The sequence below is a fragment of the Aspergillus saccharolyticus genome (genome assembly GCF_003184585.1).
Source record: "Aspergillus saccharolyticus JOP 1030-1 unplaced genomic scaffold BP01scaffold_11, whole genome shotgun sequence".
In the NCBI taxonomy this organism is placed as follows: Eukaryota; Fungi; Ascomycota; class Eurotiomycetes; order Eurotiales; family Aspergillaceae; genus Aspergillus; species Aspergillus saccharolyticus.
This window is the reverse complement of record NW_020290621.1, coordinates 810,347-832,137: the sequence shown is the minus strand read 5'-3', so window position 1 is coordinate 832,137 and position 21,791 is coordinate 810,347. Positions and strand designations below refer to the sequence as shown.

Here is a 21,791-nt window from a genome sequence, read left to right as displayed (position 1 = left end):
GCCGGGAGGTTAGTAGTTGGGTGGGTGACCACCAGCGAATCCCTTCTGTTGTATGTTTTTGCCTTTTGCCCCCATCCCACGTGCCTGGCAACTTCTGTTCCACTACAACCGGCTACGTATACTCACCATAGACAGTGGCAGGTGCTGATGGTGGTGATGATACCCATGGCAAGTGCGAAAGACCGTCGCGGATCCACCACGGGTTGATTACCTCAGTAAATCAGGTTGTCAAAGACAAGAAGACATGCGACCGGTTGAAGCGGAACTACAATGCTCTCCGTCTTGAGATGGAGGCGGTGGGAATTGTGAACGCCATGCCCTGTCTGGCTCTTCGAGGTATATGCGAGTATGCGGACCCACACAAGGACAAAATCTGGCAGTGTTACGCAGCGGTCACAGCGGCTGCATATATGAAGATCCTCCTCTCGGTTCTGAGGCCTCCGGCGGACTCGTACGAGGGAGAGCCCGAGTCTCAAATGCGAAATCTAAAACGAGTCAGGTGTCGGTAATTGTGCCATTTGGTTTTTTGTTTTTCTTTTTTGGGTTCAAAGAACAGATGAGGTTTAATGACATAGTGGAGACGGGCTGAACCTGATATACGGACCATAGCCTAACTTCGCCATACGCAGGCCAAAGCAGTATGCCTTCTGGACAACAACCTGCTGGGCTGCGGGGCGACAATCGATAGTGAAATATCCTATCTCCTCAGCCAGAAAGTTGTCGGTATGTATGTAGTATGTACTGTAAAGTATGTGTTTGACGATCACCGGTGTCCGCTGAACATGTCAGGGCAAGGACATGGGATCTTTGCATTGTCGTCTGCATCCTGAGGACGGTAGATTGCAGGTGGTCTTCTGGTCATGGAAAAAGTAGTTCGCAACCAAGCGTCCATTGGACACATAGAGCGCATAGTCACTCCAGGCCAACCTATTATCGCAGAGGGACTCGGGCTCACGCGTTCATTCACGAACAGTCCGCAGAAGGACTAAAATCTACATCATTTATACATTGACCCCTATCCACTAACAGCCCGACCCCGGCCACAAAAGAGAATTATCACAAAGAGAGAGGGAATATGCGAGAACGCCCCAGTAGCACGGAGAGGATTCCTGTGCCACGGATATCACGGGAAGGAATAAGAGAAGTCTAGTTGGACAAACGCATAAAAAGTTTAGAACAGGTTCCAGCCACGGCTCCTCTGCTCCCGAACACCTGGACGGTCAGTGGTCCCACGTTTGCCGCGTCCGTCGAGCTGGCGGATGCTCTCGATCTTCTGGAGCGCCAATTCCAGGAGCTCCTTGCGGCGGATGACGTCGAGGTGGCTGCGGATGCGCGGGTCTTCGCGGGCGAAGCGCTCGACCTCAGCGTCGGAAAGATGGCGGCCAAGGCGCATGTCGAGCTCGCGGGGGAAGTTGTAGTAGAATTCGGAGAGGAGTTCAACGTTAAGGAAGAGCACAGCGGTCGACGTCAACTTGTCGGCGACGACATCCAGAAAGACCTCCGGGCAGTAGTATTTGTTCTTCTGAGAGGCACATTGCTTGGAGCGGACGGCGAGAAGTCGCATCTTGATGATGTCGGCGCGGTCACGGAGGAAGACACTTTCACGGCCTAAGGCCACGATTAGTAAATTGATGCATGCAGAAAAGAGAAAACATACCTCTGGCCAATAGGTCGGCACTAAAGCCACCAGCACCACCAGCGCCGTCACCCTCCAAAACCACTTCGCCCTTTCTGACCTTGTCAACGAACGACATCACATCCTTGAGCTTCCGTCTCCCCACGAGGTCTTCCACATGCTTAAATGCCGACTCACAGGCCTTGAGTTCGTCCTTTAGTACCTTGCTGACGTTCTCCCGACCCTTAGCCCATTCAGGGTCCTCAACCTCAATTTCGTATTTGTAGGGCTTGATGCAGTTCTCCACTTGATCACTAGTGCTGAAGAATCGGTCATTCAGGATACTGTTGCAGGCATCAACAATCTGCTTCTGGGCGTACGGGTGGGTTGCAAAGGTAGAGTCAGCCAGCAACCGGTCCACATGATTCTGAATTGCGTTGGCTACGACCGTAGTGGCAAGTCTGCCAATTCCAAGCTTGGTCAAGGAGGAAGTCGAAGCGTCAAGCTTGCGATGCCAGTAGAGAGATTCGGGGTCCGCTTTGGGCAGGTCACTGAGAGGATCCAATTCCGGCATTGGGGCGGTAAGATCCTCTATCGGCTTATTCCAGTATCTTTGCGCCAGAATATCCATCACTCGCTGGTCGAGTTCGCGCTTCAGCATTTCACGGACCTGTGGCCGACCGAAGCTCTCAGCGAATGCCTTGAAAGAGTGTTTGAAACTGTCTAGACTCTCGGCCAAGTATGATTCTGCGCTAAGAGGACGATCATTGTATTGCACCTTGAACTCGTAGGTAGCCTCCTCCAGCTCCTGACTAATAGCATCCCTAGTACCTGCTAGGCTCGATGCCATTGTCTGCTCAAGGACATGCATAAGCTTGTTGCGCAATGTGTTGACGCCAACAGACACGTCCGATTGCGGGCCAAATTCTGATTGGTGCTGCGAAAAGTAGGCGTTCTCGTTCTTCAGGATGGCGCCCGTGATGTTACCGCTGCCTCTTGAGAACAGAGCAGTGGTCTGAGGAATCCGACTGACCACACCTACATAGCCTAGGCGAAGAGGGTATTTCGTGTCTGATAAAATGCTGTGACCTCGCTCGGGATCAACCAGGTCCATCTTGGTGATAACACCGATTGTCCGCTCGCCCCTAGGGTCCACGCGGCGACTGGCTCGCAGGGCAGTTGAATTGGCCAGATCAACATCTGCCGCGGAGATGGCCAGAATTACGTTGGGTGGTTGGATGTATTTGTCGCAGAGATCCGAGATCTTCTGCTTCAGCTGCGGCGGCTGGTCACGCCCCGCAACCTGAATATAGCCCGGGAGATCGATTAGGGAGAGGTCGGGAACATGCGGCGAGTAGATGGTTAGTTGGATCGGGTCGTCCGAAACACAATCCCTCTCCGGAACAGCCAGATTGAGGTCGGTCAGGGTGCGTTGAATTTGCGAGAAGTCAGTGATCTTGCCCAGCCCCAGCGCGGGAAACTCTCCATACTCCGCCTGCGCGTTCGGAGTGTTGACAAGCGTGAGCTCGATCGGCCGACGGGTGACCATGTTCGAACCCTTGGGGAGGAACTCATGTCCGACAATTGCCTCCAGAACGGAGCTCTTCCCGGATGACTGGGAGCCGATCACGACGATCGAGGGCAGCGTCAGGGTGTTGGATTGGCCCACGCTCTGCAAAATGTTCCGGATCTCGATCATCTTCCGCGTGAGCAGCATCATCTGGTCATCCTCCGCAATCTGCCGGCCGGCGCGGGGATCCTCCTCGTCCGATTGATCGTATCCCATAGCCCCGCCCGAGGCCGCACCGGCGGCCGCCGCGCCACCCACCCGGCTCTCCTTCGGACCTCTACCACCACCCCCTGAGCCCCCGTTATCCGATTGTGCCTCCTCATTCAACCTCAAGATCTTCTGTAGCCATTCCGGCAAGTCGACATCCTCCGTCGTCTTCTGCCACCCGCGTTGCGTCTGCTCCGCCACATTCTGAATCTCCTGGAATAAACTCGAGGCCGCCCCGCCCGCCGTTTCCCCCGCGCGTTTGAAGATGTCAATAGCATAGTTTCCTGCCTCTATATGGGTTCCGCAACAAAGTCAGCTTAAAATATCCAGCCAGCCAGCTACCGACGACAAACGTATCAACTGGAAATTAGGTAACTCACGTGTAGCTTGGTATTGAATGTAAGCGAAGCCCGCCAGCATCGCCCCTCCAAACATGGCCGGCAGCCGCACGAGCTTCAGTGCCAGCTTGGGCAGAATGCGGTGGAACGAGATGGCCCGCACAGCAGGCACATTATGGATGGCGTTGGCGCCGACGGGCCAAGGTCGTCGGCGGAGAGCGGCGCTGCCATCCGACCGCAAGAGGCCTCCAGTCCGGGCAGCAGCGTTGTGAACATGGCGGGCAAGATGACCCGTCCGCAGCAGCGGAACCAGACGGTGGGAGAGGATCCTCCCGCTCATGATGGCCGAAATATCATATACGTTCGGGATGCTCAGACACAGAATCGACAGAGGTGGTTCATCACTCGACACAAGCAGCGACTGTAAGGTTGTGAGGGCCTAAGATTGGTGAAAAGTGGCGAGATGTAAAACAAAACAAAACGGAAAGAAGGGAAAAGAAGATAGAGATGGAGATCATGTCATGCCGTCCCGCGGGATTCGGTGTGGGCGGCGAGAAGCCCCGACCGAGGAGGAGATCTCGTGACCTACAACTTGCACCGCTGGGTGGCCTCGCCGGCCGGACAAATTACGGTGAGTCACGTGTGATCCACGGCCATTCCACTCAGCAATAGCCAAATATTCAGGAGGAAAGTCGTCATCTGCACGGTCTGACGGGCGGAGTTACAAGCTCATCCGGACGAGTCAGAGCCCTGAAACAGTATAAGTTATATAAGTGATCTACCCCTGAATACGTGGTGCGGGTTGAGAAGAAACAACCGCTGCTCCGTTGTCGGATCAAGCTGAGCACCTGTGACTCTTGCTCCCCGTTGGCCGTTGCGCCTAATCGACCTGACATTCATTTCTGTTTCTCAACCCTGACAGCACTTGGGGGTATTGTCTATTGCACTAAAGACGCTGGAAGTCTTTAGTCGGTTTGGAACTTATCAAGAAGGACTTTGAAAATCTTCAAAATGTGTCGCTTCCTAGTAAGTCAGCCTGTCCCCATGCCTCGTATTTTTGCAAAGGCGTTGACCGCTTCCCATCAGGTATACAAAGGGCGCCATGAGATTCGTCTCAGCAAGCTGGTGACTGAACCCAGCCACTCGATCTTGACTCAGTCTTATGACTCCCGCCTCAGACTGGTAAGTCAGATCGCAAAGCTTTCTTAAACAAAAGGGAGCTTCACCTACCTCCCCTGCTCTTCACCTTCCTGGCAAACTGCACCCTAAATCTCCTGGGCATGAAGCGTTCCCGGGGGAGAACCCCTGGACTCCCCTTCCTTTCAACTCCCTGGCAAAGCCTCACCCTACGCTCAAAGAAAAGCTAACCCCACCAGGACACCCGCCGCCCCGTGAATGGCGACGGCTTCGGCGTGGGATTCTACACGGACCCCAAACTAGGCCCAGACCCATGCATTTTCACCTCGACACTTCCCGCATGGAACTGCGAGAATCTGGAGCGCCTCGCCTCCAAGACATGCTCGAACCTAATCTTCGCGCATGTGCGCGCCACGACAGAGGGCACGCTGTCCGACACGAACTGCCACCCGTTCCAGCACCGCACGCTAATGTGGATGCACAACGGCAATGTCGGCGGGTGGCAGTACATCAAGCGGGCGCTGGCCGACTCGCTGGCCGACAAGTGGTACCTGGGGGTGAAGGGCGGCACTGACAGCGAGTGGGCGTTCGCCCTGTTCCTCGATCTCCTCGCCAAGGAGGGCGTCGACCCGTCCGCCGATCCCGGCCCCGAGGGCTTCGGCCAGGCCCTGCTGCGCCGCGTGATGGTCAAGACCATCGCGCAGATTAACGCCTTCATCGCGGACATCCCCCGCCGCCATGGCAGCGGCGTTGTCGGCGAGGTCGAGACCCGCAGCCTCCTCAACTTCGCCGTCACCGATGGCCACACCGTCATCTGCACGAGGTATATCAGCAGTAAGACTGATGAGCCCGCCAGTCTGTATTTCTCTTCCGGCACCAAGTGGACCGAGGGCCAGGGTCAGGGCCATTTCAAGATGGAGAGGCATGATAAGGGTGCCGATATTGTGCTTGTGGCTAGTGAGCCTATCACTTTTGAGCGACGTGAGTTTCTTCCTTTCTTCCTTTCTTTCTTTCTTCTTCTTTGTTTTACAATGTGTCCCGCGTGGATTACAGACCATAGCTAATGTGCACAGACAACTGGGTTTCTGTTCCCGCCAACTCCATCGTCACAATCCACAAGCAGACCGTCATGCTGCACCCCATCATGGACGAGTTCTACGTCGAAGACTCCAACCAGGATCGCTCGTCCTGCTTTGCCGTATCCAAGGGCCTGGTCAGCACGGCCCCCGGCACGACCGTGCAACCTCAGAATGCCGCTGACCCAAGTAATCCGAAGTCGTCGCCCTTGGACATAAGTCTCGTGAACCAGTGCGCAGTTTCGCATTGATTGTCGAACTGGTTAGAAGTTTTTTTGCATATTGTTTCCGATCTTCCTTGGGGGGAGTTTAGCCTGCCGAGGGAGGGAAGTGTGAGGGCCCGTGCAGCAGGTCGTTGGAGTCATTTTGGGATATTGGAGTTGTTGGTGACTGGGGTTCCTTTATGGGGCTTGTGATTTCGGGGCTTTCAGATCAGAGGACTTCTCGTCTCATCTTAAACATCTTAGATTATAAATTGTCGGTGATGATGAGGGCTACAATCGATTCATGACTATTATAGTGCACACAAAATTTGCTGTGCTATGCTGGACACTTGATGCAAACGCGCAAGGTTTCATGCACTGCGCAAACAGCAACTACTGCAGATGAGAACCCAAGAAAAAACCAATAAAAGCAGGGTATAGACAACTCAAGACATAAAATGGTATCGGGCAAAGCACATCAACGCATTCAAATATCCTCGCCGGAGATGTTGGCGTGCTTAAAGTACTTCATCCCGACCCATGCGACGACCACCCACACCCACGACATGACAGCAGTCAAAATGATCAGTGCCGGATAATACCCCACAATCGGCAGGGTGGGATCATCCTCCAGCTCGGGGGGCGCGTACGGCGTCTCCCCGACATCCCACGCCCAGCTCCAAACCCCAAAGCAGCTCCCCATCCCAACGACGAAAACCAGCCACGTCACGATCAGAATGATCCATCCCCACCACTCAGTCTCCGAGTAGTCCCACACCATCTGGGCGCTGGTGGCTATGTCGACCGCGTGGGTCGCCAGCGGTGACTTAGCCCGGTGCAACGACCTGTACGTCGGATCCGTCTGCAAACTGTAATATGAATCGGAAGTCGATGCGGCAGTCGGAAGGCGGAGGCCGGTCGCGCCGCTGGCTGAGGGCGGATGCAATGAGGTGCTCGTACTGGAGCGTGGAAAGGAGATAATCTCTTCCTCGTCGGTCGTCATCTCGTCCCCGATGCCGAGGAGGCTGTTTTTCGCCGGGCTGGACTGGCGATGGGCCGCCGCCGTCGACGCGGCCGTCCGGGCCCGTTGCGGTGCATCCATCAGCGTCCATGCCGTATCCGTTTCATCCCCAACGAATGAACCGAGGGTCCCGGGTGACGTAATTTCATTATCAGCGCGCGACACGGGGCCGACAAAGTATCGCATTCGTGGGTTGGCACTGGTGGTAGCAGAGGAGGTTGGCAAGACGGTCGGACTTGACCCCGGTCGCGATGATGATTGCTGCTGTTGTTGTTCGCTACCAGCGCCGTTGTCCCCTCGCAACACATCGGCCGGTACACTCGCAGGTTTCTTATCCCGGTAGTCGAGTCGGGTGCCCAGTAATGCAGTTTTGCGGAGAGAGCCCCGCCTCCGACGCGTCCTGCGATGTTGCTGAATCGCATTGGACATCGCCCGCCCGCCCCGTAGGCCGGCTGTGAGTTCGTCGGCGCCATCGTCGCGCTCGAGGCCCGAATGGGTTCGTTCAGCAGTGTTCTGAGTTGCTTGAATCATGCGGAGAAAGGATAATCGCGAGAGTAAGGAGCCCGAGGTGGTGCGCTTGTGTCCACTGCTTGCGCTTCCAGAGCGCATGCGCCCTGCGAGCCGGTCATTGTCGTCCAGCGAGAGTGCCGCACCTTTGCTGTTGCCTGCATCTTCCATTGGCGCAGGCTGGGCGCGACTAACTGATTTTTAGCACGCCCACATCCAGTAACGCGGGTTGAGCGTGGCCGAAGATTTTCATCAGCTGTAGTTGAAAGCGTGGGGTCGGAGAACGGGGGAGGGATAGGAAGAAGAAGGGGGAAGAGAGAGCCAGGGAGGGGGCCAGCCATAAGGCACTGGATCGATCGGCCAAGAAGAAAAGGGTCCAGGCGGTGGGTGCGACGGGTGGGTATTGGGTAATATATGGGTGTCACCCGCACAGCTCGATTTGTTCTATTTCCCTTCGTAACAATTACACCTTTCTATTTCTATTTCAAGATATCAATCAAAGAGCCACTGAGAATAACTAGATACAACTACAGCTAGCCTTAGTTTACGGGCAATCTCACCCCACTCATCCATGAAAACAGAAACCAATCCCAGCCACACCGGCATGAAAAGTAGTGGATCAGGTGGGCACGGCCTCAGAATAGCAAGAGCCCGAAGTTAAGATTTGAGCTGAAGAAAGTCACCTGAACACATAATGGTATCACAAATTGGAGAACTGTGCCAACCAACCCGACCAGTCGAGTACAGATTGACAAGCTGAGAAACGAAACCAGGTATCAAACGAATCAGTAACGATGCTCAGGAAAGCCATGGCTTCCCAATGATAAACAATAGAAGAGAGCAGAAAAAATCCATGGTCTACACAGCCAGAACCACAAAGGACCATCATCCCCCAGGTGGCTGTGCTTATACTGATTGTACGGCACTATTCAATAAAAGACCAACGACAAATGTCAAGGATAGAATGAGAATGGTGAGTACTTTTAGTTTAGTCCGCAGAACGCTTAAGTGAAAAGCCCAAGAAGCTTAGCCTTTGATCAAAGTTGCGCGCATTCGTTCAAAGAAGACAGCAATCGGAAACTTGGAGTCAACAAAGCGGATTCGGGGTATTGAGTGTACGATAACACACAAATTTCATTTCAAAAAGGAAGAATGGAGAATGGGAGATGCGCTTTAGAAATCCACCTTGTAGGGGGCATTGAGAAGGAAAAGGAAGGAGAAAGGAAAAGGGAAGAGAAGCAATGTAGAAAAGATAGCAACAGTCGAAATGAGAAGTATTAAGAAAGAGAAAAAAAAAAGGGAATTGATGAAGGGAGGGCTGGTGCTTAACGCTTTTGCCGGTACAGGCCGCCGACTACAAGTGCAGACTTGAAAGAGGCAGGCGGCAGCATATATCGAAGAATAGGCTACGCTTGATAGCCACCGAAGCCATTGCCAAAGTTGGCATTGTTTGGCTGGTTCCAACCAGAGGCTGGGGCACCTTGGCCACGGCCGTATCCCGCATTACCAGGAACCTGGCCATAGCCTTGGCCGCCCATCCCGGACTGGTCCCATCCTCTACCGGCTGGGTTTGGGCCTGGTGCCAGAGAGTTAGCGGGAACCCCGACACTAGAGCGCAAACGAGCTACCTTGAGGGGTCATGGGTCCGCCAGGACCGCCGTACTGTGGAAAATACGGAGTGGGACTCGAGTTGAAAGGTGAGCTGGCCTGCTGGCCAGAGAAATTGTCGAACTGGCCAGTGGGAGGGCGATCCTTCCCCCACTAAAATAGTCAATTAGCACAGAGAATTAGAGACAGAGGGATCGGATTACATACGCTGCACTTCAAAGGGCGTCCGTTGACGTTGTAGCCATTGAGCTGACAAATAGCCATGGCAGCATTTTCATGCGTGTCCATCTTGATAAAGGCAAATCCACGGTCCGCCTGGAGACGGGTTTCAAGTACGTAGCCAAAATTCTGGAAGAGCGGCACAAGGTCGTTCTGTGTTGTGTAGGGGGTCAAATTACCCACATAGCACGTGGTCTGCCATTGCGCGGTTTGTCCGACAACCATGTCGTAGCTCTGGATGCCGTGGGTAGGAAAGTTATGGTGGCCGCCGTATTGATTAGCAGGAGTCATGCCCATTGCGGCCATGGCCTGCTGTTGAGAGATCGAAGGCTGGCCCTTCTGGTTTGCCCAGTTGCAGCGGATCGCACGAGAGCCAAGCCACTCTCCATCCATGGCGTTCAAAGCCTTGTCGGCATCGGTGCGGTCTCGGAATGCAACGAAACCGTAGCCTCGGGAGCGACCAGTTTTCATATCCCACATGACACGAGCCTCAGACACGGAGCCAAAGGCAGAGAAGGCCTGCATCAGCACCTCGTCGTTAACTTCGTTACTCAGATCACCAACGAAAATGTGGAAGTGGCTCGAGGTATCCTCCTTGTTCGTATTGTTGGACTGGTAGGCCCAGTTGACACGAATTTCCTGCGAAAGACAAAGATAGTTCAGTTTCCGTCACAGACAAAATAAGCCAGCCTGCATATACTTACCGATTGGTGAATACGGCGTCCGTTGAGCGTCTGCATGGCTCTCTCAGCAGCACCTGGGTCATCAAACTCAACGAAGCCATAGTTGTAGCCTTTGCTGTTGAACTTCTGTGACTGTTAGTAGGGAGGATGAGCGTGTTTCAATAGATAATGGGCGCGTAAAACGCGAAAGGCCAGTCGAGGACGACGATGGGAGAAAAAACATACGTTCTTGTCGGGAATAATTTTGACGCTGACAACATGCCCAGTGGTCTCGAAGATTTGCTTCAAAATATCTTCAGTCACTCGGGGGTCAAGACCACCGACGTACAAAGCCCTCTTGTTTGGCTCAGGGGCCGCCCGACGCACAAAGCCACCAGCACTGGTCGGAGACATCATATTGCCAGACATCGGAGATGTGATCGCGGTGGGGATCGGATTGGTGTTTTGGGGGATCACTACGGGCGGACGAGGAGGTGGTGGCATATGGGAAGGATTGGCTTGACCGTTGCCCTGCGAAGCATCGTACTGCTGGTTGGAAGGAACAGTAGAAGACTGAGGGGGAGGGGGGAGGGTGGTAGCGGTCGCAGCGGAAACGTTGTCGGCCATTGTTGACGGGGTAGGGAGGGGGACGGTCACGAGATGGACGATAGAGATCACGGAACAAACAAACGAAGAGCTGCAAGGCGGAGCAGACGATGGAGAAAAGCGTTTGACGAAGCCACGGAGAGTGGATATGCAAATTTCTGAGTGACGGGACGATGCAGGGCGTTACGCAGTCAGAATTAGAGTAGGCGAAGGCGGGAGCAGACGCGGGGGTGGTGGTTTATTCGATGGTGGTGGTTTGCAGGTGGTTGTTGAAAGGTCCAGGACAGAGTGTAGGTAAACGAGGACAGGCGCTAAATTAGATCATTCAACAAAGTACGAGCAACTGTTATTGAATCGGACGATTGCAGTGCTAGTTAAATGAAGATGAGAGGTGTCTTGATGGACCGAGAGATGCTGAAAAGCAAATATGTGAGACCGGAGACGACTTTCTCAACCACGACCTCAACAAGCCAGTCAGTCAGTCAGTGTTTAAGCTCCGGGGATGACAGCTGACGGGAATGAGGAATGGAGGGGAGCGAAAAAGCCGACAGCTCGAAGAAAGGGCAAATATAAAAAGAAAAAAGAAAAAGGAAAGGAAAAGAAAAACCGAGACAAAAGGGAAGAGAGGCAGCAATGACAGGTAGAACAGAGCAGAAAAATGGACGAGAGGGAGGAGAAAAATAAAGGGTGATGGAGAAGAAGAGAGACAGTCAGACAGGGGAAGAAAGAAGAAAAGCTGTTTTGAGGATCTGGAGCTGACGGGAAGGTAACTAAGGATGCCGGAGAAAAGAACGAGGTGAATGTCTGGGAATGGGGATCAAGTGGACTGACAGTTCTGTGAGTACTGAATAGTGAGTGGTCACAGGTCACAGGTCCCACGGTACAGTACATACACAGACTCAGTAGGCCCTGAAGTGTTAAGGACAGTAAAAGTGAGTACGGAGTACACAGTGTACACAGTGTACCTAGTAGTACCCAGTACCTTCTAAGGTAGTACCTCACTTGCTGCTAACTTGGGTACGGAGTACCACTAAGAAAGCCGCTCCGAGCTGGAGAGGGGCGCGCGCTAAACCCCACCGCGTTAGTCCATCTGTGTCTTTTGTCTCTTTTGTCTCGACCGCAGCCAAAGGCGGCGCTTAACTTGCCCTTCATCCATCAATTCTTAGCTTCTTTCTCCCCCCATCCTACCTCTTCCATCCCCCAAATTCGCGCCTACTCCTCCTTTCAAGTTGTTCCTACCTGACTCGGCTTCCTTGGCGCAGTGAAGTCTGTCATATCGGCTTGGTTCTATTCTTAGCTTCCCTTCCTTGACTCCCAACACTTCCCCCTTCCTCCCTTGTCACTTCTACGCGAACCTTCGTGCAGCACTTTCAATTAGCTCTCGGACCCGCAGTACAGGGAGTATAGTCCTCCACGGCATCGCTAAAAGTCCCCGACTGAATCACATCTTATGGTTGTTCCGGTTTGTTGTCTATCGTGTTCCCATCACACACCAATCAATACCACCACATCAGCAAATTATCGCGGCCTGCTTTTAGCGGCTTGATCGTCAGCATCGTCGAGGTCACAACCGCAGAGTAATCATGACCACCACAAATTTCTCCAATCCCAACTCTTTAGATGTGTTGACATCTACGGTCAATCGGACGGTAAAATTTCCGAATTCATTCATTTATATGATCTCTGACGATATATTAGCTCGTTGACACAGCCCGGTACTTCAACTCGCATGGGAAATTGCAGTACAGTGCACAGCTCAAACGCTCAATGCCTGTTGCACACGAGCAATTCCAGACCGCTTTGGATAATCTCTCAGAGCAGATAGTAGGGACCATTTCTGCCTCGTTGGGTTCCTGGGGTATCACTAACACCAAGCAGTTCATTGCTAAGGCGTTCCTAGAACGAGACTATGAGGCAATCAAAGCGCGGAAAGCCGCACTTCATCCCGCCGAAGATTCCATGATGGAGGACGTGGTAGTGAAGCTAGAGCCAGAAACAGCTCCCCGCACTCAGGAAACACCAGTCGTAGCCACGAACGCCGATGCCATTAAAGCCGAGCCCGCAGAAGATGAAGTTGTGCCGAAGCCGCAAATTGACCGGGATGCCAAACAGTCAGGCTTGATTGATCCAGTTGTCAAGGAAGATAAAGTTGACAACAGAGCTCCCGCCCCTGCCATATCTGGACAGCCGTTCACCGGACCGGAAGAGCTCAACTTCGACACCATGCTCCCCAATACGGGCCCCAATGATTTCGATCTGAATCTTGATTTTGGCGACGACTCGGTTGGCAATGATGACTTTCTTGCAGGCTCTCACCTGGTTTCTGCCGCTCCTGGCAATGAAGCCAACGAGCCATCTGGTAACACCGCCGCTGAATTAGTGAGCACGGACAACCTGAACGCTGCTGTGCCTGCAGGCGGGGATGCATTTGACCTGGAACTGCAAAAAGCCGAGGCATTCTCTACCCAAGCCAATACCCTCACAGGGCAACCGTTGGATGGTCCGGGAGGTGGAAACCTCGAAGATGTCATGGCGCCAGGAGAATCCAGCTTTGATGATCTATTCATGGAAAATGATAACTTCGGAGGGGATGGTACCGGGGATGCGAGTCTACTAGAGGGTGACGGATTGGTGGACATCAATGATTTGGACGATAGCTGGTTTACATGATTACGTTCGTGGCAGTTGCAGTAGGATGCATACTGCTCACGATGCAATTCATGAGTGGCGACAGGGGTGCATTGGAGTTCAACAATATAGGCAGTTCCACTTTGGAGCAATCCCCGCAATTATGGCTTTCAAGCTAAGCGGAAAAGACTCCATTCTTTTCGCGAATGCCTCTTCATTACTCCAGCTGAAACCCGTATAAAGTGTCAGGTCTACTGTGTATTCCTGACTTCTACCAAACAACCAATCGGCAGGGCAGAGAGATCCACCCTGTAAGGGGACCTGTCCTAAACGGACGGTCCTGACTGACTACGCGATGACGCAAGGTACGTCAGAGATGGACGACAAAGCTAATTTCCGTTCCAGACTGACAGCAGGATGCTCCACGCCTAAGGTGGATTAGTTTTACTGGGGCATAAAGTGGTCTTGGTATGCAGCTAGTTGATGCTTGGTTCCTAATTAATATACGGGGGTTGCCACGAACTGGTGCTCCGTTCGGCAGTCATTTGGTGCGGATGTTCCCAAAGCAGAAATTCAAGCTAGAGATATTGAAGATCATTGCTAGCAATAGTGTCCCTGAGAATGTACCGTCGCTGTTGCCATACCTGCCTACCCACACACCAACAAGCAAGGCCTTTGGAGTCAAGATCGAATTACCACGAGGTTACAGGATAATGATGGTGATGGTGGTGGTGGCTATGATGTCATGGATTCACAACCTACAGGAATTGTCGTTGAGCAGCAGGATAACAGAGCTCGAACCGCGCGACAGTGATAAGAATTTTACCTTCTCATGTTGTGGTATTGGAGTATAATGGGGCTACTGGGTCGATAGCGATAGCATATTGTAAGCCCATACGTGGCTGATTGAGCCACCGACGACAAGCATCGAGTCATCATCTGTCCTCTAATTGAAAGGGGCATATTGCGGGAATTAAATCTCCATCTGTCAGAGAATCTGACTATCCGAGCTAGATCAATGGGACTTGGTATGGTATACACAGTCTGCAGGCAGTTTCGGCTCGGTAGGGTTCGGATTTGGCTGTGAAATGGAGGGGGAAGTGGTGGCGATAACGACGCTGCTGGTGTTCAGCATGCAAGGCGAAAGTCGGCGCGCGGCAGCTTTCCCGGGATCAGACCATGGATTGCCAAAATAGACTTCTTCATCATTTTCTTTCCGTCGGAAGCGATCTTCATTTACCTGGCTTCAAGAACCTCCACCTGACGGAATGGAATCTTTTCATTTTTCAGAGTCCTATTGTAAGTAAAATAGCTATTGAGGAAGAGTAGAGTACTACAGACTCAGTAAAACGGTGACCAGCAGACGAGGCGAGTTCTTACTTCTCCCCACTCCCGCCCGAACCGATGATATCACCACACCGCCCTGCTCCTGTCGGCCAAGCAAGATCTCCCCGCATTGTCTTCTTCTTGTCCTGCTTGTCCGGTAGTTCCAGGCAGTCAGGCACTCTTTTTCCCAGGCTCTCGGGCCTTCTCTAAAGGTAAACTGTATCAGTATCTGGAGTCCTGGACAAGTGGACCCATTCACTGCAATTCACAATCGGGATTAGCTTTCTGCATGGTCTAAACTGCTTCCTTTCTGACGATGAAGTCAAGGAGCGAGCATTAAGTGGTTATCTTATGATGACCGTGCTGGCCCGGTGGGAATGGCTGTGCCGGACTACCCGTCGAATACTGGGGCCAGGCTAGGCTCTCTGGGTAAGCTGGGCATCAGATTGACTCCAGAGTGTTTATACTCCGTAGACAATTGGACTAAATCCATGTCAGACGTCACTGCCCCTTCATGCATGTGGTTCGAGGCCTCCTCCACTAGACCCGTACGCGATGAAACCTCCGAGCCCACTGACTCGGCTTTCCCCTCTTCCCCCACCCCCATCTCACATGGTCATCTTACCACATAGACAAGACTGACTGATTGTAGTTGTTGTTCTTCTTCGAGAGCGTGCGTGTAAGATACGAGGTAGATCCGGGGAACGAGGATGTATGTGCATTGTGCAGTGTACAGATTTGTACTCTCTTCCATCACCTGACTATGATACATGATACATCACCTCTCGTCGGCGGTGGAGATGTCGGAAGTGCATGAAGAAGCACAGTGAATTCATGGTCCATTTAGATGCATCCGCTGGAGACTAGACACACTAGACACTTTAAAACAGAAGAGAAAAAAAGCCTCCCAGCCAGTTCAGGCAAAGTCCAGTAATGCGGATCACCGGATAGGACTTGAACCTACCAGCTTTTCTGTCTCCTCCGCGTCATCGTTGACTGCTCTACCACTCACTCCTCAAACACATTTATTTAATAAGGAACTTGTGCCCAAGGAACGATACCCGCACCGCCTCATTCTGGACTTGTCGGATTTTTGTCATTGATCGATCCTCTTCCCCCCCCAAGTGCTGACTGAATGAACTATTTCTGTTCACTGCCTCGCTCTCGATCCCCTCCCGTCGCAAAACCCCTCCCCGCATTACTGTATCGACGCCTCGGGGCTTGACTCCTGCCTTCACCTGCTGAATGCGGTGATTCCATCCTTCTTCCACTCTCTCCACAATTTCAATCTCAAGATTTTCGACTCCGTGCCATTCGCATCTCCGATTCTTTATACTATACTTTATACTCTATTGATTGCAGCTGCGGTGTGTGCGTGTACCAACCACGAATTTGCAACGAGGAATAATCCGCTCCTTGCCGGTGTCGATCATCGCCCAAACCTAGAAAAAGATCCCAAACACCCCCCAAAGGAGACAGCGCCCCAAAAGAAACTATTATTATTGACAAGTGCAAGGCTACATATCCACTGGTCGCACGACTGCGTGCATTGGCTCTGTGCGTCAAACACTGGCTTCGCTACTAAGCCTAATTTTCCTCATCCTATAGTCTTCAGCTGCTGGTGCTGGGATTCGACTAGTATATTTACTTTCTTTTCTTTTTTCTCTATTAAAGAAGAGTAAGTCCTTTTTTTTCTTCTTGTGCAGAGTCACAACGTGCTTACTTTTCTTTCCTTCCCTTCCTATTCACATCTCCTGCTACCTACCTCTTCCTCTTCCTCTTCCGCTACTGGATCTTGTTGTTCCAACTCTTACTTCACCACATCATTCACACACTCTCCCCAACACGCTCCCTGCCTGCATACTTCCGTTTTCCGCCACTACCATCCGAGCACAACTGTTTCTTCGCTTCCTCCATATTTAGACCTACCAACATCTTTGGCCTACTCATTGCCTCAAGCCTGCCTGCTTTTTTACCCACACAATCCCAGCAACAAAAGAATGCAGCTTGTTGATTGGCATTGTTCTTGTGCACAATGACGACTCACATTTCTGCTTTGCCACAGGTTCTTCTGGGATCGGTTACCAGTCCCGGTGGTACAATCACTCAATTCCAATTCCCCGACGGTGCGCCCGAATCAACTCCGTTTCACGTGAGATCCGATCGGCGGTCCTCACTCGAGACATCGACGGTTGCTAGCGATACTAGTTCCACTGTCGGGCAACCAGCATCCAGACGAGGCTTCCGTCGTCGCGCCTCGATCTTCAAGAAGTTGGCGGCGGGTCCACGGGAAAACGCAAAGCGTCTCTTCCGCTTGGGGTCCCTGATCCACTCTACGCCCTCAATTACGCCACCATCCGCTCCCTCCTCCCCCCCTCCTCCTCCTACTCCTCCTTCTCCAATGACTCAAACACATCGTCCTCGCCCTGTGTCTGAGATCGTTTTGAATCCCGACGATGCCACAATGCTTACCGCCTCGGGGTTAAGAGTCGGCAGGTTACGATCGCATTCTTCCTCCACGGTATCCTCCAACCAACCTTATCCGGCCTCCAGTCCCACATCCGATCCGGCCGTGCCGTTCCCTGCGCTCCGCAACGAGAAGATTGTCGCGACAGGAAGCGGAATCTCTGTTGGAATCGCTCTCACGGAGCCAGTCCTCTACCTGCAAGGATATGACCAGAATGACCCAAGCACCAAGAAATCCGCCATTCTGCGCGGCCAGTTGCACCTCAAAATCACCAAAAGTGTCAAGGTGAAAAAGATATCGATCTGTTTTCGTGGACATGCGCAGACCGACTGGCCAGACGGTAATATTCATTATCTGCCCGCGTTCAATAATTGTTATTATCTGGAAAACCTAACAGTAGTCTTTCTAACAGGCATTCCACCCAAGAAAGTCCACTTCCATGATAAGAAGGATCTCGTCACTCATGGAGTGATGTATTTCAATCACGGCGATACGGCACTGATGCAGAACGACTACGGTGCGCACTTCTATCAGCATGCTAAGCCGGTGACCTCGGTGACGGGGAAGGACGGTCCGACTTTGATCACCCGCGAGCTGCTTTCTAAGACTGGCTCCTCAACATCATTGAGCCACACCGGGCAATTCTCCGCAAAGGATCTCAAGCGACTATCGCTGAATTCGAATCACTCTCGGAGTTTTGGTAAGAATGATTCACCACCTCCGCCAGTCCACCCGCCCCGCAATTACCGCCTCTTCCCGGTCGGCGATTACCTGTACAGCTTCGAGTTTCCCATCGATGGTTCTCTCCCAGAGACCATCAAGACAGACCTGGGATTCGTTCAATATGATATCGAGGCGATAGTCGAAAGAGCCGGAGCATTCAGGCCTAATTTGCTGGGCAGCTTGGAGGTCCCGGTCATCCGCACCCCGGCAGAGGGCTCACTGGAGCAGGTCGAGCCGATCGCAATTTCGCGAAACTGGGAGGATCAGCTGCATTATGACATAGTCATATCGGGCAAATCCTTTCCTTTGGGCTCTCAAGTTCCCATCGCCTTCAAATTAACACCTTTGGCCAAAGTCGAATGCCACCGGATCAAGGTCTACGTGACGGAAAACATCCAGCACTGGACAGCAGATAAAAGCGTGCATCGCTTCCAGCCGGCGAAGAAAGTCTTACTGTTTGAAAAGCGGGCCGACTCCGCCAGCACCAGTACTTACCCCGGCAGCTCGATGCGAGTCACGGCGGGCGGTGGCATTGACTGGGATCACCGAGCAGCAGCAGCTCGAGGTGAGGAAGTTGTTGACCGCAACCGAACCAATCTCCTTGGTAATCTGTCCAGCGACTCAGGCGTTGGTCCGACCGAGATGGAATTCAACGTTCAATTGCCGAGTTGTCAAGAAATGCGCAACCGAGACGAGTCCCAGCGATTACACTTTGATACCACCTATGAGAACATCCAGATCAATCATTGGATTAAGGTACGTCGCCACCAATCTCGAATAGCGCGATCAGTGATCTAATTCGGAGCTTAGATTGTTCTACGCCTCTCTAAAGTCGATGAAAGAGACCCTGGCAAGCGAAGGCATTTCGAGATCTCTATTGATTCCCCGTTCCACCTTCTATCGTGCAAGGCCACGCAGGCCAACATCTACCTGCCGGCATACACCTCGCCACAGTCGGAGCCGACTCCGCAAGCACAGGAGTTCGAGTGCGGCTGTCCTGGCGCACCGCTGCTCAACCGGACTGGTTCCAGCCGGCAATCGCTGTCTTCCGACCGCGATGAACGACCGATTGGAGGCCCCGTTTCGAGGAGTTTCACAAATGGTTCTGGTGGTCTAACTCGACCCCCTCAGGCACATTTGGCCGATGAGTCGGTCGATCGACCACCACGTCCCATGCATCTCCTGCGCGCACCATCTTTCGCCCCTCCTGCGTTTGAGGAACTCGAGCCACCGCCACCTCTTGTCACTCCTCCCCCGGAGTACAATACGATTGTTGGGGACAATGATCGGGAGACCGTGCTGCAAGATTACTTCTCGCGGTTGTCCTTCTATGAAGAACACGCTGATGACGATCGGGGCCGTGGACGTGTTGACGTACCTCTGACTCCCGGTGGCCGCGTGAACCGCAGCATGGATGTCCCGCGCGAATGGGTGCGCCTGGAATAGATAGCTGGTAATTAGCCCATGGCCAGTTCTCTTTCCTCATGTTCGATGACATTGGAATCAGCCTCACGACCTTTATGCATCTTTTGTTCATTTTTGTCGATTTTACGGGAAGGACCGGAGTTGGCGAGTCACTGATAGATACCCTCTGCACTTTTGGAGGCATGTAAGGTGACTTTCATGATGAACATGTGTCAAACTTACAGATGAGTTTTTGGGAAGTGGCGCAGATAAACTGGATATATGGTCGGCGCCTGTCTTACCTGATTGCATTATCTCGAGCGATGATTTGTCTTTCTTTCATTTCCTTTTGTTCTCGACCATATAAAGGCCTTTCTGCACGGTTACATATGTTCTTAGATACCACCCGTCAGAAATTTGATCTGGAAGAATATACGATGCGATGTTTGTTGGCGTCGCAACGCACCTCACATGGCGTCATGAGCTTTATTGAACCTAGACCCACTGTCCTACAGATCAAGAACCCTTACGTGGGACTAAGTTACCGGCAGTGCTAGCGGGCTAGCAACGTATCGCAGACGTACTGTGGATGGATTAGCTTTGGGGAAAGCAGTAAGGCAATGTGGGCAATTGACAGCTGATGGTCCGTAAGGCGCATGGCGGCGGAGACCAAGTGCGGGATTCAGTGAGTCGCATGGAGCTGCCTTTTTGGGGTCCGATCTGTGGCGGATTCCACCGCCCGTGTCTGGCCTTTTTATGTCTGCTACTGCCGTTATTCTGTACAACCTCAACTACAACCTCAACTTCTTCTCCCATTTGGGTTCAACTGGTCCGACTCTTTCTGATTTTGATCTTGTGTGGAAGAACTAGACCCAACAGTTCTCTTCTTAAAAGAAAAGGGACTGAAAGCTGTCTGGAACTCGGTTCAAGAGCCAGTTGTTCGCAGACCGGCTTGGAGAGACTTTTGCTGCGCAGCTGCCGAGTCAAATCGATCTGTTGGCTTGCTCACTCTTCCAACGAACCTTTCTTGCCTCGCCACCCCCAATATAAGATTACTTGTACTATACTGCAGTCGAGGACAAGCACTTACGCCCCATATGGCTATTGAAGTTGTCCCCCTCGCAGAGGCCGACATCCCTGACGCTATTGAGATCATCCAATCGGCCTTTGCAGAGGACCCATACTTCAAGTGGGTGTTCGATGCCAACAATGTACGTCCACCTCTCCCGACTGTATCTCATCTTCTTGAAATGTGATGCACCTGGATTCCTCCAACACCCCACAAACGAAATTCGCTCAAAAGCATTATTCAAGAACGAGTAAACTAATCAGTCTTCTCCTTCTGATGCGAGTGCGCGGCGGGATCGTCCCGACCATCGTCGCTCGTCATGTGAGGTTGATCCCCATTGCCCAAAAAATATAGTTTGATAAAAAACGCAACCATGACTCTCTCGCTGTTCGATGCCTTTGGGGCATCAACAATGCCATTTTCCACGTCGCCAAGGAGACCTTTGATGACGCGGGCGATGCGGCGGCGCCGGCCGACAACCAGACGACAACCACGCCGGCTGCGACCCAAGGCTCCCGCGTTGTAGGTGTCTCGTGCTGGCTTCCGCCCCATGCGCCGTCTGAGCCCGAGAGCTGGTATACCTGGTCGCAAGGGTGGTTGCTCACTGCGCGGCAAGCGCTGAACAACCTGCGCCATTGGGGCCGCGGGGGCTTGCGCACGAATCGCTACTGGATCTGGAAGGCCCGTCAGCATGAGGCCCAGAGTCAGATCTGGAATGACCCCAAGGGGTATTATTTCTGTAACATTGTGGCCGTGCGACCGGGGACGCAGGGGAAGGGCATCGGTCGGAAGCTCTTCGAAGCCGTCACGGATCAGGCGGACCGGGAAGGCGTCAAGTGTTATCTTGAGAGCTCGCGGAATGAGCCCAACGTTCAGATCTACGAGAAGATGGGGTTTGAAATGGCGAAGGAGATGGAGTGCCGGGACGGGGAGGACGTGTGCATGGTAAGAGATAACCCTAATCACCCTATTTTTGAGGCAGATTTAATGGTTAGACGTGCGTTGCTGATCTCATGTCTAGCTTTATTGTATGGTGCGCAAGCCGAGGTCGAGATAGATGTTCGGAAGGAGGCGGAGTCGATTTCCCACGCAGCTTTTGCTTATCTCACGCACTGGCGCAGCACGAATCGTATTATCATTTATGTTTTAGAAGCACCTAGACCAGGTTTTGAACTACTGCCTACTAACCAACGAACCATTATCTCTGCAACTGAGACACAAACGCGGCTTTGCGACCGTGAAACATTGTTGGTCTGACTCGAGAAAGTTAGTCTCTGAGCACTCCGAGAACTGCATGAACAGGGATCGTCCTAACTTCTTTTCTTTCCATGTTTCTCTGGGGCGACCTTCTCCTGGGCTTGAAGTGAAAAGGCGAACCGGTTTGTCGGAAAGCCACTGATGAAAC

General features: G+C 52.5%; 6 protein-coding genes across 6 annotated transcripts; 4 read left to right on the top strand and 2 right to left on the bottom strand.

Annotated features, from left to right (window-relative positions):
* Positions 1 to 724: 724 nt before the first annotated feature.
* On the bottom strand, positions 725 to 4,223 carry BP01DRAFT_356013 (dynamin-related GTPase MGM1). The gene is made up of 3 exons (XM_025574840.1): positions 3,773 to 4,223; positions 1,658 to 3,682; positions 725 to 1,608 (listed from the first exon to the last, which is right to left on the bottom strand). Exons 1-3 carry the CDS (start codon positions 4,068 to 4,070, stop codon positions 1,172 to 1,174), a joined length of 2,760 nt encoding a protein of 919 aa, XP_025432345.1. The 5' UTR covers positions 4,071 to 4,223; the 3' UTR covers positions 725 to 1,171.
* A 177-nt stretch (positions 4,224 to 4,400) lies between these two features.
* Positions 4,401 to 6,504, top strand: BP01DRAFT_356011 (glutamine amidotransferase subunit DUG3). Its single transcript, XM_025574839.1, has 4 exons — positions 4,401 to 4,756; positions 4,817 to 4,912; positions 5,107 to 5,848; positions 5,941 to 6,504. Exons 1-4 carry the CDS (start codon positions 4,742 to 4,744, stop codon positions 6,192 to 6,194), a joined length of 1,107 nt encoding a protein of 368 aa, XP_025432344.1. The 5' UTR covers positions 4,401 to 4,741; the 3' UTR covers positions 6,195 to 6,504.
* Positions 6,505 to 6,633: 129 nt separating this feature from the next.
* Positions 6,634 to 10,790, bottom strand: BP01DRAFT_373320 (nuclear and cytoplasmic polyadenylated RNA-binding protein pub1; the record flags this gene model as incomplete). Its single annotated transcript, XM_025576780.1, has 7 exons — positions 6,634 to 7,854; positions 9,019 to 9,041; positions 9,098 to 9,250; positions 9,303 to 9,435; positions 9,490 to 10,140; positions 10,206 to 10,310; positions 10,410 to 10,790. The coding sequence occupies 7 exons, from the start codon at positions 10,788 to 10,790 to the stop codon at positions 6,634 to 6,636; spliced, it is 2,667 nt and encodes an 888-aa protein (XP_025432343.1).
* Positions 10,791 to 12,055: 1,265 nt separating this feature from the next.
* Positions 12,056 to 13,619, top strand: BP01DRAFT_30046 (uncharacterized protein). Its single transcript, XM_025571991.1, has 3 exons — positions 12,056 to 12,418; positions 12,468 to 12,593; positions 12,648 to 13,619. Exons 1-3 carry the CDS (start codon positions 12,353 to 12,355, stop codon positions 13,437 to 13,439), a joined length of 984 nt encoding a protein of 327 aa, XP_025432342.1. The 5' UTR covers positions 12,056 to 12,352; the 3' UTR covers positions 13,440 to 13,619.
* A 3,505-nt stretch (positions 13,620 to 17,124) lies between these two features.
* On the top strand, positions 17,125 to 19,359 carry BP01DRAFT_294367 (arrestin C-terminal domain-containing protein; the record flags this gene model as incomplete). Its single annotated transcript, XM_025571768.1, has 3 exons — positions 17,125 to 17,530; positions 17,603 to 18,669; positions 18,724 to 19,359. 3 exons carry the CDS (start codon positions 17,125 to 17,127, stop codon positions 19,357 to 19,359), a joined length of 2,109 nt encoding a protein of 702 aa, XP_025432341.1.
* Positions 19,360 to 20,414: 1,055 nt separating this feature from the next.
* On the top strand, positions 20,415 to 21,443 carry BP01DRAFT_294616 (GNAT family N-acetyltransferase; the record flags this gene model as incomplete). The annotated part of the gene is made up of 3 exons (XM_025571783.1): positions 20,415 to 20,528; positions 20,741 to 21,331; positions 21,408 to 21,443. 3 exons carry the CDS (start codon positions 20,415 to 20,417, stop codon positions 21,441 to 21,443), a joined length of 741 nt encoding a protein of 246 aa, XP_025432340.1.
* Positions 21,444 to 21,791: the final 348 nt, after the last annotated feature.